The sequence below is a fragment of the Zootoca vivipara genome, chromosome Z, assembly GCF_963506605.1.
Source record: "Zootoca vivipara chromosome Z, rZooViv1.1, whole genome shotgun sequence".
Taxonomy (NCBI): domain Eukaryota; kingdom Metazoa; phylum Chordata; class Lepidosauria; order Squamata; family Lacertidae; genus Zootoca; species Zootoca vivipara.
Genome location: NC_083294.1, coordinates 1233610 through 1249231, shown reverse-complemented (window position 1 = coordinate 1249231; position 15622 = coordinate 1233610). Strand labels below are relative to the sequence as shown.

Genomic DNA, 15622 nt, shown 5'->3' with positions numbered 1-15622 from the left:
AACCAGTTTCCAAAGCATGATTCCCTTAACCTCATCTTATGTCCACATGCACGAGTGCGTTTCCCCCCACCCCCACCCCCCGTCTACCGCATAAGGGAAAATATATTGTCCTGAGCACCTTACAGGGTTGTTGTAAGGATTGCGAGAAGTGATTTGGGTGCCCTGCCAGACGACATTCCGAAGGGAACTGCATCTCAAAGGGTCCCTATGAGTGCAAATGTTACACTGGGCCTAAGAATGAGCCTCCCTGCCACACCAAGCTATGCGCAGGGCCAGATCCTGCATTGCAGGAAGCTGAACTGGGTGACCCTTTGGGCCTCTCCCAACTCTACTATTCTGCGGTTCTATCTCTGGCCTTTCCTTTTCTTGTGGGTCTTTACAGGACCTGGACAGTGGGGACATGAAGAGGCGGGTGCACCTCTTCGACACCCAGAGAAGGGTGAAGGAGGAAGACCCAATCATTCCTTTCGGCGATGGGCCCATCATCTCCAAATGGGGCGCCATCTCCAGGTCATCGCGCACGGGTTATCACACGACAGACCCAATTCAAGCTACTGCTTCCCAAGGAAGTGCTACAAAGCCAGTCAGCATGTCAGGTACGGGCTGGGTTGGCCTGGAGCCTTGGAAACGACATAGAAGAGGATGCCAGGGTGTCAGGTGTGGGTGGAGGGCAGGGTCCTCTCTGGCCTGAGCTGAGTTTGCACCTTTTGCCTGTTGCAGATTACACCCCTTACGTCAGCACCGTTGATTCAAGATGGAGCTCCTACAATTCCGATTCTACTTCATCAGCGCCTTTCAGAGAACGGTAGGTGAGGGAGCGCTCCTTGAAGGTGGCATCTGGGGGCCCATCCTGGTCACAGCACCTCGCCTCAGCTCAGCATGTCCAGGTCCCTTGCCAGATCCCATGGAAGCAGTAGGAGTTTTCAGGCCATGGCAGTCAGCACTAACTTCACAGCTCCTCAGTGGTTGGACTGGGGCTTGAGAGATCTGGGTTCAAATCCCTATTCAACCATTCGCTGCACCAACCACCTTCTCTAAACCTAACCTACCCCACTAGGTTGTTGCGAGGATGGAGGATACAGCTTTACCTGGTGGCTAGCCAGGATGTCTTGTGTTCTGCCTCCACTGTGGGAAGCAGTCTGCCTCTGAATGCCAGTTGCTGAAGATCACAAGTGGGGAGAGTGGCTGTTGCACTCAGGTCCTGCTTGCAGGCTTCCCATTGGGGCATCTGGTTGGCCACTGTGAGAACAGGATACTGGGTTAGGTGCCCCCTGCCCCGTTGTAACCCAACAGAGCTCTTGCTACATTCTTAAAAGGATTACGTGGGGAGGGAGAGAACCAGGGATTGCACCTGGAGCTCATTCCAGGAAAGCCGGGATGCAAATGTAATAATAAATAAAAGGACGTTAGAATGGAGTGAGCACCACCTTGCATGCCAGAGCCAGTGCATGGGGACTGGGCTTGGACTTGGAATGAGGGTGCTTTCTGACAACATTTGCTCTGCATGAAATACGATGTGTTGAAATCCCATTGTAGTCATTTCCCTGGCATTCTGCAGTGACCCCTGTGCAGACCAATTCATACCAGTCTGTTCAGTTTGAGGGTGGGGGAGAGAGGTTCAATTGTCTCTTTGCTGGGCATCATTTCCCTGCAGAGAGGAGGGAATCCTGGGACAGGCCAGTCAGCTGAGAATTTCCTTTCATCCTTGGACCTTTCTATACACCTTCAGAAGGTCTGGAGATGAAAGGAAACCCCTGGCTGGCAGGCCCATCTGAAGACCCCCCTCTATTTCCTTCTTCATCAGAGGTCCAATGTCTCGCTTCCAAGCAATGTCAGGGAGCAACATTTAAACCTTCCTTCTCTTTAAAGGGACCGGTTCGTCCTTACAGATGTGTCTGCCCCAAGAAAGCATTCTAGCGCTGGAGATCTACTGAGCATTGAACTGCAGCAGGTATGGCTGATCTGGCAACTTTGCCTCCTGCTCTGGGATTTTGGGGGGATGGAGAATTTACAGAGGGCCAGCCAGTCTGTTGAGCATGGTCCAAGAGGAATAGAATGAGTGTTGCTTCCACCCTGCCATTTCCTCTGTTATTCTTCCATGTAGGCCAAAAGTAACTCGTTGCTGCTTCAGAGAGAGGCCAACGCACTTGCCACGCAGCAGAAATGGAGCTCCTTGGCAGAAGGAAGCCCTCTCTCTTTGACCCTCCTAAGCAATGAAATCAATCTGAGAAACGGCGAGGTAAAAAAGTAGCTGAGCTGGGTGGAGAAGATACTGAAGGGAGGGACCCCTTTTAGAATACAGTGGTACCTTGGGTTACAAACGCTTCGGGTTACAAACTCCACTAACCTGGAGGTTGTACCTCGGGTTGCGAACTTTGCCCCAGGATGGGAACAGAAATTGCGCGGCGGCGGCGCGGCAACTCACTTGGTTTCAGTGAGCTAGTCACTGCCTCTCAGCCCAATCTTACCTAAAATGAGGAGGGGAGAGCCTCCTTGAGCTCCTTGGAGAAAAAGGTGGGATATAAACATAATAAATAAATAATATAAACACTCCCACCTCCAAAACTAGCAGATAAACATAAATACTCAAAACTGACTCACACCCCTCCCTAGTCCAAAAGCACCAATCCTGTTTTTGTTTTTGTTTTGTTCTCTGCTTAATCTTGCCACCCCACCCAGAAGTCCAGCATCAAGGCCTGCTGCTGTGAATCAGTGGTGGATGGGTTCAGGGTCCTCCAGGGATGGTCCAGTGTCTCTAAAGAGGGTCAGTGTTTTATTCTGGCTGCTCCTCCTTTCCTGCTGTTGGAAGATAGCTGTCCCATTGTTACTTCATTGTCTGTTCTCCAGCCTCCATATACACAGCGCCTTCCATCTTTCCTTGGTCTCCAGCTGACTCACCATCTTTGTCACGTTCTCCTCTGGACACATCCCAGTTGGTCACTCTCTGTCTTCCCATGTAATGCCCAGAAGTGAGCCTGGCTACTCTAAGCTTAAAAGGAAGGGCCAACTTCAGTAAGAAGGAAATGGCATTGTGTGAAATGTGCGCCCTCTTCTCCTTGGGGAGTCTGCGCAGGTCCTAGAAGGGCACCGTCTGTTCTCAAGGGGCAGGTCTCCTCCAAGAGCAAGTGGGGAAAGCAATGCCTGAGTTGGGGTTTGATTCAGCAGCATATATATTTGTCACTTCAGGCACAAAGTAAGGTAGGACCTGCCACTTACTGGCAAATCCAGGTCACGCAGTTATAGTTGGCTGCAAGGTCTTGTGCAACAGACAGGCTTCCCCAAAATGTCAATCCTTTTTTCAGTAAAGAAAGTGAATGCAAAAATGTACTGGGAAAGTGTAGGGTGACACTTGCCCTGATGCAATGGCATCTAACCTCCCCGCAAACAAATAGGAGAGAATGCTCACACAATAGCCAACATTGTCTAATCTCCTTCCAAACAAATCAGGGCGAATGACCAATAAACAGGTAATCCAGAAGCGCTTTCTGCCTGCAGCTGAGGGGCACACTATGAGCTTCCAGTTTCTTGAATGCCTGATGCCCCATTTTCCGTGGAAACAGGAACAGCAGCTACTTCTCCTTTATTTACCATTCACACCATGCCCTTCTCCTGGAATATTACCTTCCCTCCCTTTCTTTTTTCTGAGTAATGTTTTTCTGGTTGCATAAAAAAATGACATTTAACAGCTTCAGCCAAACCTGTTGAGTGGCTACACGTTGCATATGTCAGTCATACGTAAGAAGGGAAATTGAGGAGGGGCACTGCCATATATAGTGGTACCTCTAGTTACGGACTCAATCTGTTCCGGGGTGCTGTTTGCACCCCGGAAAGTCCGTAACTAGAGAGGTGCTTTTGTGCATGCACGAAGCGCGCAGAACACTTTTGCGCATCCGTGCACGGCAAAACCTGGAAGTAAACACTTCCAGGTTTGCTGCATTCTTATCTTGAAAAGACGCAACCCGCAGCAGACGCAACATGAGGTATTACTGTAACTGAATCACTGAACTCATCGTCAAGGCTTCAGCTATCTGCGACATATCTTCTCCATAAGTATGCATGAATGTACTTCTGTTTACATAGCTGATACAGGGAGACCCAGACCTTGTCAAAATGGGTTTGTTTGTTTTTAGTTTAGCCCGTAACCATTAGGTATTTAGGAAGAGCCAGGTCCCTAACTTTCCCCTTTATTTTAGTATTTATTTTGTAAAATTTGCATGCCGCCTGATTGTAAACACACACACACACACACACACACATCAAAGCAGCCTAAGGAAAAGGGAGGGGAATTAAAATTATCAGTAAGAAGAATTAACAATAATTTTAATATTTTTGAAATGCTGAAATAATAAACTAAAAACAGATCAAAACTCACACCAGTTTTCTAAACATCTGGACAGGCTTACCTAAAAACAGAGAGAGAGTACAGTGAAAACACCTAGAGGGAGTTTCAGGGTGTGTGTGCTGCCACATTAAAATATTGAGTTCTTTAGAACAGTGGTCCTCAACCTTGGGCCTCCAGATGTTTTGAGACTACAATTCCCATCATCCCTGACCACTGGTCCTGCTAGCTAGGGATCATGGGAGTTGTAGGCCAAAAACATCTGGAGGCCCAAGGTTGTGGACCACTGCTTTAGAATGCTGAGCAGGTGGCCTGTGGCACCTACAACAGTGCTGGTTCTGCTGATTGAAGTGGTTGAGTGGCCGTAATGCGATCTCATAGAGAAACCTTTCTTTCCCTTTCTTTAAATCAGTTGCGCTTTCTCTGTTTCCCCCCATTCCTATCCTGCTTCTCAGTCTGACTATCTGGAGGACGGTGCAGACGCAAAGCCAGACCGAGACATTGAACTGGAACTGTCAGCCCTTGATGCCGATGAGCTTGGTGGGCAGGGAGAGCAAATTGAGGTACATGAACACTGTCGTTTCCTTGATTCACTGAACATGCCTATGTGTCTGTGTCTTTGCATCCTGTACTATCCCAGAAATCCGGAGCTGTGGCCCTCCTATTACGTTTTCATGTAAAGTATGAAATAATCGCAGACCAAAACTCTGGTTGAATCCCAGCCTTGCCAGACTCTCAGTTCAGACACAGCAGTGTTACTGAGATGTTCATAAAATTCTGAGTATTGATTTCCCACTCCATAGAATTGTGTCTTGCATGAACTTTTGAGTCAAACTGCTGGTGCAGTCTGTTTACCCTGGCTGGCAGCAGCTTTCCATCAGTTCAGATCAGAGTCTTCTCAGACCCACTTCCCTAAGTCACTTTTAAATGTAGAGGTGGAGGATTGGACCCAGGACCTTCTATGTGCAGAGCACATACCCCTAACACTGGGCCCTGGGCCCTCCCTCCCCTTTATTTTGGACTGGCCACAAAGAATACCTGTTGGCTATGTTAGGGGGCTTTAGGGTCTACCCTCTAAGTCTCTCAGCTCCTTCTCAGCAATGCCATTTTCACTTCCCCTTTCTCCATCATTTGTGTGGGAGTTTTGATTGGTTGGAAGCAACCCCCAATCCCACACGGCTAATGCTGTCCTTTCACTTCCAGGAGATTCTGAGCCGGCAGCTTGGCATTGGCGACCAGGACGATCATCCGTTCAACGGGTCAGCTCTGGAGAACGGCCACCCTCTGGAACAGCCTCCAAAAGAGCCCAGGCAGCAGGCGAGGCCCATCTTAGGTGAAGACCTTGCTATTCTGTGAGTGTCCCCTCCATCTGAAGCTTTCTGTGCCCCAGTACAGAGCCACTGTTGTCTCTCCCCATGTCCCCTGTGATGTCTGTGGCACATTAATTCAATAGGTGCACCATTGCGATGTTTAAGGCAGCTTCACCGGATTGGGACAATAGTGGCTGCTGGGAAACTCACAGAAGTGGAGGAAATAATGGCTTGAGAGCAGTACATGTGAAAAGGATCTAGGAGTCTTGGTAGACCACAAACTTGACATGAGTGAACAGTGTGATGCAGCAGCTCAAAAAGCCAATGCAATTCTGGGCTGCATCAACTCTATAATTCTATAATCTGCTTTCTCGCATTGTATCAAGAATGTGTTGATCATTTCTGCGCAGGAAAAACTCAACCTTGAGCTAGCCTGCTGGAAAATCTGCTCCCTGCTCTCCTTGCTGAATTAGGCACCCGACTCCAATAATCCAGGCATGCTTTTCTTCTGAGAACATGACTTAATTTCTACGCTGGTGTAGAGCTAAGGCAAAGGGATGGCTATATAAGCCTGTGTGATTTGTAGACAGTGCCGTCTTAAACGCCCCTGCCGCTGTGGTGCGCCGGATCTCTCCGGCGCCCTCCCGCCCCGTTTCCCAGCGTGGTGGGCGGGTGGGCGCAGCGGCGGGCGGGCAGGCACAGCGCGATCTCTCTGGCGCCCTCCCACCCCGTTTCCCAGCGCGGTGGGCGGGTGGGCGCAGCTGCATGGCGGACCGGCGGATCGGCCAGCCAGCGGGCGGGCGCAGCTCGCGGCGCCTTTCTGGCGGGCCGGCGCCATGGTGCCCTGTGCCACCGGGGGTCTACCTAGAGCTGGGCCTGTTTGTAGGCCCATGGACTCCACTTTTGTGGGTTCCCCAGCAGCCACTGACCAAGTAAAGCTGTCTCAAGCACCGCAGTGGTGTTTTTATGGAAGAAATCCACCACGCTTCCTTGCTGAATGCTGGCCTTCTCTTGCCTGGTCTCTTCTTTCTTACTCCTTAGATTTCCCCCCACTCCAAGCCCTTCATCTTTTGGGGGCTGTGGCTCCCATCAGCCCCATGCAATCTTGCAACTGATAGAAGTTGTAGTTCAAAATGTATGGAGGGCACCAACAGAGGGAAGGCTCTTTCTCTCTTCTGCCCCTTCTCTCCTCCAAGGCTGAGAATCCAGTCTCTCCCATTCATTTGCAGCGGCCCTTCAGCCACTGTGATGAGTGAAGGAAGGAAATGGCTCTGAGCACTGATGGCGCGACAGTGTTTCTGGTCACTGCTGTGCTGCTTGCTTCTCTCAAGAGGTTCCAGAGTTATACCAGGGGCTCCACAGAGAAGAGAGATAAATTTACTGATGCGACATGGGCCGTCTTTCAAACTGGGTTATTAGCAGTGTGAGAGCTCAGGGTTAATGAACACAGCTTCTCCCCCCCCCCACTCTGTCAGAACCCATCTGTTCATTATCTGTCATGCGATCACAATTCAAGTAGGGTATCAAAACTATCAAAGAGAATCTTTCACCGTCCCTTATTTTTTACATCCTTGGATTGCTGTGAAAATGTTGAAATTCCTGTGTTCTATTTTAAATAATGATCAGGGTTTATTTCCCCCTTCTCCCCTCTCCTCCCTCCCCCCACCCCAAATAAATCACCAGGGAGAAGCAGAAAGCAGCCCTGCCAATGACCTGCTTCAGCCAGCCAACGGCATCCTCTGTGACGTCCCTGCCCATCACAGCTTCCTCCTCGGGAGTGGGCAGCCTCGTTCTCAAGACAGCCCACAGCCTCAAAGCAGCTCACATCATGGCAGAAGGGAAAAGTGACTTTTTAAGGCCAGTGGCAAATGGCAAGATGGTTAACAGCTGAGAGGTGTTATGTTTTCAAGCTTGTGATCATGCTAAGGCAGCATTTACACTATATTATATAATGTATATATTTTTTAAAAAAATACTATTGGGGTGATTTGTTTCCTGTGGACTCTTTGATACATCAGGCCCCTCTCAACTTAGCATTCTGGAAAATGAAAGAGAAAACAAACCACTTTGCTAGGCTCAGGTGTTCATGTTCCGCAAGTGGTTTGTAAGAAGCTTAAGAGAAGCTTTTAAATTTGTTTGTGGAAATTCCAGGGCGCCTTCTGAGCCGTTCTTGTTGAGAGATAGCTTCTCTAGATAAATGTGCAAGTTAGCTCATTGAAGCCAGCAGATCCTCGGGGTGAAGTGACTCATGGGAGTAGAACTCACTTGTTTTGCCTTGCTTTTGTTTCATGAGAGAGGAACTTGCACCTGGTTGCAGTTGCTGGTTTCTTCAGCTGTGGAACTTTGCATGAAATAAGCATGTGAGAGAGAGAAAGAGAAAGAGAGAGGGGTTGCAGATCCTCTTAACATAAGACTTAATTCAGGGTTGATACACTTCTTTTTCTTTTATCTTTGCACAACTGCATTATATGCAGTAGTGCAGCACTGTCTGGCCCTCCCCCTTCATTTCCCCTACCCCCCCACCCCTCCTCTGCTTTAGAGCTTGGTATTTCCACATATCAAGCAACTTGCCTGTGTACAAATGATAGAGTGCAAAATCGAAGTGCCTACATCCTAGAGCTTACATCTTCTGTCTCTTTACCTGCTCTTGAGTTGTAAGCAGAATTGTTACATCGACAACAGGCTTGTCCACACTTACCGTACTTTTCCGTCTATGAGGTGCCCCCATGTATAAGATGCCCTCTATTTTGTGGGGCTCAAATTTAAGGAAATGGGGGTAAATGGCACAGAGTTGTTGAGCTTTTTTGTGGAGATTTGGCCAGAGTTGTTTAGCTTTTTTGGGGGGGGGGTAATGCCCACAGTTGCTGAGCAATTTTTTTGGGGGGGGAGGGGTGACGAACTGAATATCACTCACCCAACTGGCAAACGCTAACAATCGCAAGGGATGCAATCCTAATTGCCAAAGCAGCCCTTGCAGGAGACACCATTCACCCACCCAATTGCTAGATCCTACTCGCGGATGCAACCAATTGCCCACCCCCCTCTGCACTACCCATGTATAAGACGACCCCCTCTCCCCCATTTTTACTTTATTTTGGAATAAAAAACCCTCGTCTAATATATGGAAAAGTACGGTACCTTCCTCTGCTCTTTCCAGGCACAATCTGAGGACCACCCCCCCTTTCTTGCTCTGGAGTTTTCTCCGCAAAAGCCCACTCTTTAAAGGTCAGCAACTGCAAACAGCTATCTGCTTTGCTCCAATTCATATTTGAAGAGCAGGTTTTCACAGGGAAAGCTTAGGGCAAAACCCCCACAAAAAGCCACTGGGATGCAGTTTGTTAAAGTGTAGACCTCTGCCTAGAAAGAGCAGGGTAAAACCTAAGTGTGGATAAGGTCAAAAACACACTGCACTTGTTCCCTGGGCAGCTCCTTCGGCTAGATCAGTCCCCAGAGCCTCAGCAATCAGTCGTTCCAGGCAAACAAAACATTTTCTGTCACATTTGCACTGACTTGACAACACAGTATTGCTATTGATGTACTTGTCAAATAAGAAGTGATTAGCAGTTCTTTTGACACTCATTGTGTTGTTTTGATTATTTTATTTGTTTAGATTATTTTATTGTTTTATTTGATTATTTTATTTGTTTAGGTTTTATTACTGACCCTTGACAAGGCCTTGAACACTTAATGGTATAGCTTTAGCTCGGCTTGTACAGAACAACGAATAAATGTGTCTTTTTAAAAATGTGATTATAAGGAAACGTAAGTCAGGAGCCATCACCTGAAATAAGAACACACACCTCTTGGGCCCTGAGCCGTATTGTCTTTCACTTTCTTGCTTTAGACACTCAAGGCACCCAGAAGGTGGTAGAGCAAAAGAATGCTTGCTGGCAAGATAACACCTTCCTCATTTGTCTTCTATGGCTTTCTATTTCTGATTTTTGCATTTCTCCTCTTCTTCTTTTTTGCAGTGTTTGATAATTAACTTCTGTGAAGTTGTTTACTTGGAGAATGGTACTGGGATATTTTAGCCAAGTGACATTTTCACAGGTCTACTGTACTCAAGGGCTCGCCCCACTAGCAAATGGCTTGTAAAAGAGACGATCGTGTTAATACTGGCAAAACAGAGCTGGTGACTGTTTAGGATGCCACTCTGTGTGCAGGATCAGGCCGCTTCTTTCCACTTTCTTTTTTAAGAAACTATAACGTGCAGACTTCTGGATTAGGGGTGGGGCAAAAACAGGCATTTCTCTGAGGGTTACAATACTGACTTGCATCATTTTTTTTTAATTTTATATCTGCTGACTTGAAAGTTCATAAAAAATTATGTTGTAAATATTATTATCTGAAAAAATCCAAGCATTAGTTTATATATATTTATATAATATATATAATCCCAGTGATGTTGTGAAAGACCCTGGCCACTTATTTAATACTAAGGCACAAAGAGCTATTTATAATACAGCAGCCAAATCGCTTCTCTTAATTTCATGGGACAATTCCTCAGGCTTCTCACTCCTGCAACAAGAGAAACAGGGAAACAGGGGATTTGAGACTAAAGTACCCGTTCTCTTTAAACTTGTGACTGTTAAGATTAACTGATTTTGGTGTGGAATGCCATTTGGCTTGTTATTGTGTTCTCTGATCCAGCTGGGAAATCTTGTATATATAAACATTACATTTGAAATGCTTCCAAAAAGGTGGTTTTTTTTGCGCTATATGTAACTTCAGATATATAGAGATATATGCAAAACAGCCTCTCTCTCTTTTACATGGATATTTAAACAATAAGATCTTCTGTGTTGCAGGTGACGTGTTTTTTTTTAAGGAGGAAGAAAATAAATTGCTATTTTATTGCAAAAATAGACAAATATTAGAAGTCTGAGAGATCCTCATTTTTGCCCTCAGGGAAATAGCCCCTCTGTGAACCGGAGCACCCCCAGGCCTCAATACAATCCAAGGGTGAATATATAGTAAGACCTTGGTTGTGCTGCTGGAGGAAGGGGGCGTGGCATAAATTGTTTACAGTTCTTTGTTCACTTGTCCAGTGGCATCACATAATTTTTAAAAAAGCCACCATATTTCTGCTGTCCTTTTACCACCTTGACTGGGAGCCAGCTGCCTTTGTGCTTCTTTGGCAGAGGCAGCGAGAGCTCCTGCACTATAGTAGTTTTGTAGAAAGGGCCACACACTTGACAGGAAGCATCTACTCCTAGGTTGTACTTTAAATCTTCAACGCAGAGAATTGCAGGCTCAAGGAAACAGCTGGGACTTTCTCGCCATGGAAATGGCATCATTCTGGCTGGGCGTTGTCCACCTCCGAAGTGGTTTGTACAAACCAGCCTGTCTGGGTGTGGAGCAATCAACTTATGGTAGTCCTTTGGACGCCCTTGGGCTCCCAGCCCCCACCATCCCCAGGCAACATGGCCAAGAATAGTCATAGGTGATGGGAGTTGTATTGCAGCAGCACCTGGTGGCGGTGGAAGGCAAAGAAGCTCTGCACCGCTTGCCTTAGGTACAGCCAGAGGGGTGGGTGCTGAGACGAATCAGCACCATGGCCTGCTTTGCAGCTGTGTCTTTAGAAAATTAGGCCAACGGGAGGAGCGGCCGGCAGGAGGAGAGAGCAGAGGAGGGTGGCTCCTGCCCTCTGGCAGCAGGTGGCATTTTTTTAGGCAGATGCAGGGGGGATTGGGGGCACACACACTGGGGGGGGGGGTTAATTGCGGTAGCAAGAAAAGCTTCAGCTGTGCTTCCTCATAATGTGCACTTCCTCTCCCCCTTCGTTTTGACTCAGTGCTTTGGGTAGCCAAGCTTCAGGTGTGAAACAAATGCTGAGTGTGATGGTAGATGAGGCTTTGAGCTGGCATAGAGTAGCTGCTGGCCTGTGTTAAGGAAGAGTGGCAGGTCTGTGATAGGCCTGGTTTGACTATTGGTCCCTGCTGGTGTTTTCCCTTTGCTGGATGTGGTGTTCAAATATAATACCTGGTGACAGTTTGAGTGTAGAACACAGTGCTTGCCTAAAGTGTGTGCGGCAAATGCCAGAACAGAAGTCCTGGTGGTATCCATTTTTTCCTTTCTTTTTTAATAATTTGAAAGCCAGGTCTGTTGTGAAATATGCTTTATTTAAAAACAAAAACTCCATGTGGCTTGGCTGTGGGATTTCTTGTGGTGAGCAATTTTCATGTCTAATTTTGTAAGCAGCTGGCATTTCTCAGTATTTTATTAAGCCTGGCCTGCTTTGCAAAGGGTTCAATCTAAGTGCTTGCATCTGCACCCCAATATTATTTGGGGAGGGGGCAATAGCCAGCCATTCACTACCTGTGGGAGATGCTTATTTTTAAGTCCCTTGTATTTAGGAGTTCTATATTTAGAGACTGAATTTGCAAATAACATGGCACGACACAGTGTTTTGCTGGAGTGTGTTCTTCCCCTGCCTGAACTCTCAGCCACTTCCTTGGCTCTGAGCAAGGGCAGCAGCACGGTGCTTTGCTGGCAAAGCGATATTGCCAGGCTTAAGGGTGGAGTGGGGTGGCTGGAGTGGAGTGAGCCAAAACTGTGAGCATCCCACCTGCCCCAAAACTGAGAGAGCAAATACCTGTCCACCACACCCACAGGCTTTTGTGAAGCTTTTTAATGGACACTTTATATACTTGACAGAGTTTGATTTAAAAATAAAAACAATTCTGGCTGTGTTTCTGAGTGCCAGAAAACAGGGCGAAGTACACTTTTGCACAGATCCCACCTGCTTACCCAGAGAGAGTCCTCGGTTATTTAGTCCAAGGCATGGGGATGCATGCATTTTCCTTATCTGTGCAGACAAATAGATTATACTGTAGTTGTGATACAACATGCGTGGCTTTTCTTTGTACTGCACACACACCCTGTACAGCCACTCCAAAGTATTGTGGTTTAGCTTGCAGTATCTGCTGTCTGCATTTATACTGTATACTACATATTCTTTTCCCTGGAAGTTAAAAGGAAAAGAAAAACACCACTTTTTCTTTTATTGTTGCGTTGTTTAACATTTTATAAACCTGCTTGGCCCAGAAAGTTTGGGAAAAGAGGGCTGTTTGTCAATTCTACAACCGGTTGTGAAGCTGAAGTGTGAATATTTCTACGTCTGTATTAGACATTTTCTTTGCAAATCTATTGTTCGATTGAAATGTAAATGAAATAAAAGATGGTGTACACCCATCATGTATAATAAAGCAAACACCATCGCTACGGTGGATTTAATGCCTCATTTTTAATGATGCATACTCAGCTTCTATTTAAAAAAAATGAACTTAAAAAAATCTGTAAAATAAAAAGGGATCTATTTGGGGCGGGGGATGAATTCTATTCCATTTAGTTCTGTTTTCAATTTCCAAATTCTGTTGTTTTTCCCTTTTGTGTTATAGGAATAGGATTTACATGGGAAAGCTTAGACCGTACGGTCTGTATTTTTGGGGAGGGAAGTTTGAGTGATGGGTGTGGGCTTTGTGATTTAGCCTGAATAGCAGAGTGAAGTCTGTGTGCGTGTCTTTTCTGTTGCACTGAAGTGAAAAGATAATTAGCTTTTGGGCTGGACACGCACTTTAGCGAATTGTGGGTTTTTTTCAGTGTTTGAGAGAGAATTAATAGAAAAAAGTTTGCAGTACTTGACATGTATTTGCATGCCGTAAAATAAAACATTTTGTCCACCTTAACTTGTATTGCTTTCTTCTCTAAACACGGGGGGGGGGGGGTGTCTCATTTTTTGCACATTGAGGTTGGAGGTGGACACTGTTAGCTAGGCATTTACATTGATGGCTTGCTCTTCTCAAATGTGTTATAACTCACGGTTAGATCACATGCTTTGGTGTCTTGTTTAAAAAGTATTGGGCAACAGGAGATGGGAAAGTCCTTTCTGAAGCAGAGTCGACAGGCCCTGGGATAGGTAATCTCTGCTGGAACATGAACATGGGGTCAGTCTGGGTGATGCCTTGAGGCACTTCCAATTCTTGGGGTCAGCGACAGAATCTAATACGGAGTTTGCTGAACTGTCCAGAAATGTTTATTTATAAACTTTGAATGAGCTTTGTTGCAAGTGCTGCAGCTAAGAGATGGTGCCCTCTAAGCTAATGGGTGGGCCTTTCATCCACCCCACTTTCTTAGGGTAGGAAAGTAGCCAGAATTGTGTTTGAGCTGGAAACAGACCGGAGGCTGTAGACCCAGGTATACACTTGCTGGAAGCTGGAGACCCAGAGACACACTTGCTCTATGCTGGATCCAAAGATGTGACTGATGGAGAAGCAAGAGCTGTTGGGGTGCTGGTGCTGTGAGCCCCTCCCATCTCATGCTCAGGTTGTACAGATGTGTAAATAAACCATGTATCCTAAAGACACCACAGTCCCTGATGACCTTCATTCCAAGGAAACCAAACCTGGGTAAGCTCCTGGAACCTCTGGGGTTTCTCATTACTTGGAGAATGGGTTGCATGTAACAATATGTATGAAATCTCTGGCTTATTCACACTATGGCTTATTTTCAGGGGATGTCTTATTTTTTTCCTCCTCCTCCTCCTGCCGCGGCCGGCATTGCTGCTGCTTCTATCACTATGGCTTATTTTCGGGGTATGGCTTATATTCCTTGAATGCTTAAAAATCCTGCTACGGCTTATTTTATGGCTATGGCTTATTTTCGGAGAAGCAGGGTATATGTTTAAAGTACTACGAAGCCAGTTTAAAACAGACACGGTTCCACCACCCCCAAAAAAGAATCCATTAAGGGTGCTGAGAGTTGTGAGGAGACCCCCTCTCAGTGCTATGGTTCCCAAAGTGCTTTAACAACCAATCCCTCTTCATGGGGAATGCAAGAAAAAGAAAGAAGGAAGGAACCTAAATCCTGTTTGTTTAGGACTGTAAGAACAGTCAAAGGGGGCCGATCCAGTCCAGCATCCTGTTCTCACAGTGGCCAACCAGATGCTCCAATGGAACACCCCAAAGCAAGACCCAAGCGCAAGAACAGTGCTCTCCCCTCCTGTGGTTTCCAGCAACTGGCTTTCAGAAGCGCTGCTGCCTCCATCATAGATTCATAGAGTTGGAAGAGACCGCAAGGGCCATCCAGTCCAACCCCCTGCCAAGCATGAAACACCATCAAAGCATTCTTGACATATGCCTGTCAAGCCTCTGCTTAAAGACCTCCCAAAGAAGGAGACTCCACCACACTCCTTGGTAGCAAATTCCACTGCCGAACAGCTCTTACTGTCAGGAAGTTCTTCCTAATGTTTAGGTGGAATCTTCTTTCTTGAAGTTTGAATCCATTGCTCCGTGTCCGCTTCTCTGGAGCAGCAGAAAACAATCTTTCTCCCTCCTCCATATGACATCCTTTCTGTGAGGGACAGAACGTACAGGCAGGTCCCTCCCATCTTAAGGAGCAGCTCATCACCCAATGGGAGCGCTAGTGGGGAGGAAGAGATCTCCAGCGGAGATTCAGGAAGTGGTGTCCGAGGCTCAGGCAAGTGTGGGAAGGGAAGTGGGAAACAAAGGAAGGAGACCAGTCCCACCGACCCCGGAACTGAGGAGGAGGAGAAGGGGGCGGAGATTCAGTATGCCGAGACTACTTTGCTGGAGGAAAACGCGCGAATCTCCATTCGGAGGTTCTGACCCTTAACGGACAACATGTACATAGTACTGCTCTGCACTGTAAATAATCAGCACTAAATAAAAGCATGAAAAGACAACGTCTGGAGGAGTCGTTACTCTAGAGTAGCCACCAACGCGCCTGTGACACTTTCATATATTTGAACATGGCTATCATATCACCCCTTAACCTTCTCTTCTCCAGGCTAAACATACCCAGCTCCCTAAGCCGTTCCTCATAAGGCATCGTTTCCAGGCCTTTGACCATTTTGGTTGCCCTCTTCTGGACACGTTCCAGCTTATCAGTATCCTTCTTGAACTGTGGTGCCCAGAACTGGACACAGTACTCCAGGTGAGGTCTGACCAGAGCA

General features: G+C 46.8%; 1 protein-coding gene across 4 annotated transcripts in view; it reads left to right on the top strand.

The window, feature by feature from the left end:
• Positions 1–13337, top strand: part of RC3H2 (ring finger and CCCH-type domains 2) — a 53667-nt gene extending 40330 nt beyond the window's left edge. For 2 of the 4 annotated variants that reach the window (XM_035102466.2, XM_035102463.2), the window contains exons 15-21: positions 383–596; positions 721–805; positions 1870–1951; positions 2105–2239; positions 4795–4902; positions 5543–5691; positions 7333–13337. In XM_035102466.2, the coding sequence (XP_034958357.2) occupies positions 383–596; positions 721–805; positions 1870–1951; positions 2105–2239; positions 4795–4902; positions 5543–5691; positions 7333–7540 (981 nt within the window). In that variant the 3' untranslated portion in view covers positions 7541–13337. The other 2 variants (XM_060270466.1, XM_060270464.1) reach the window with 2 other exon arrangements.
• The last annotated feature ends 2285 nt before the right edge of the window (positions 13338–15622 follow it).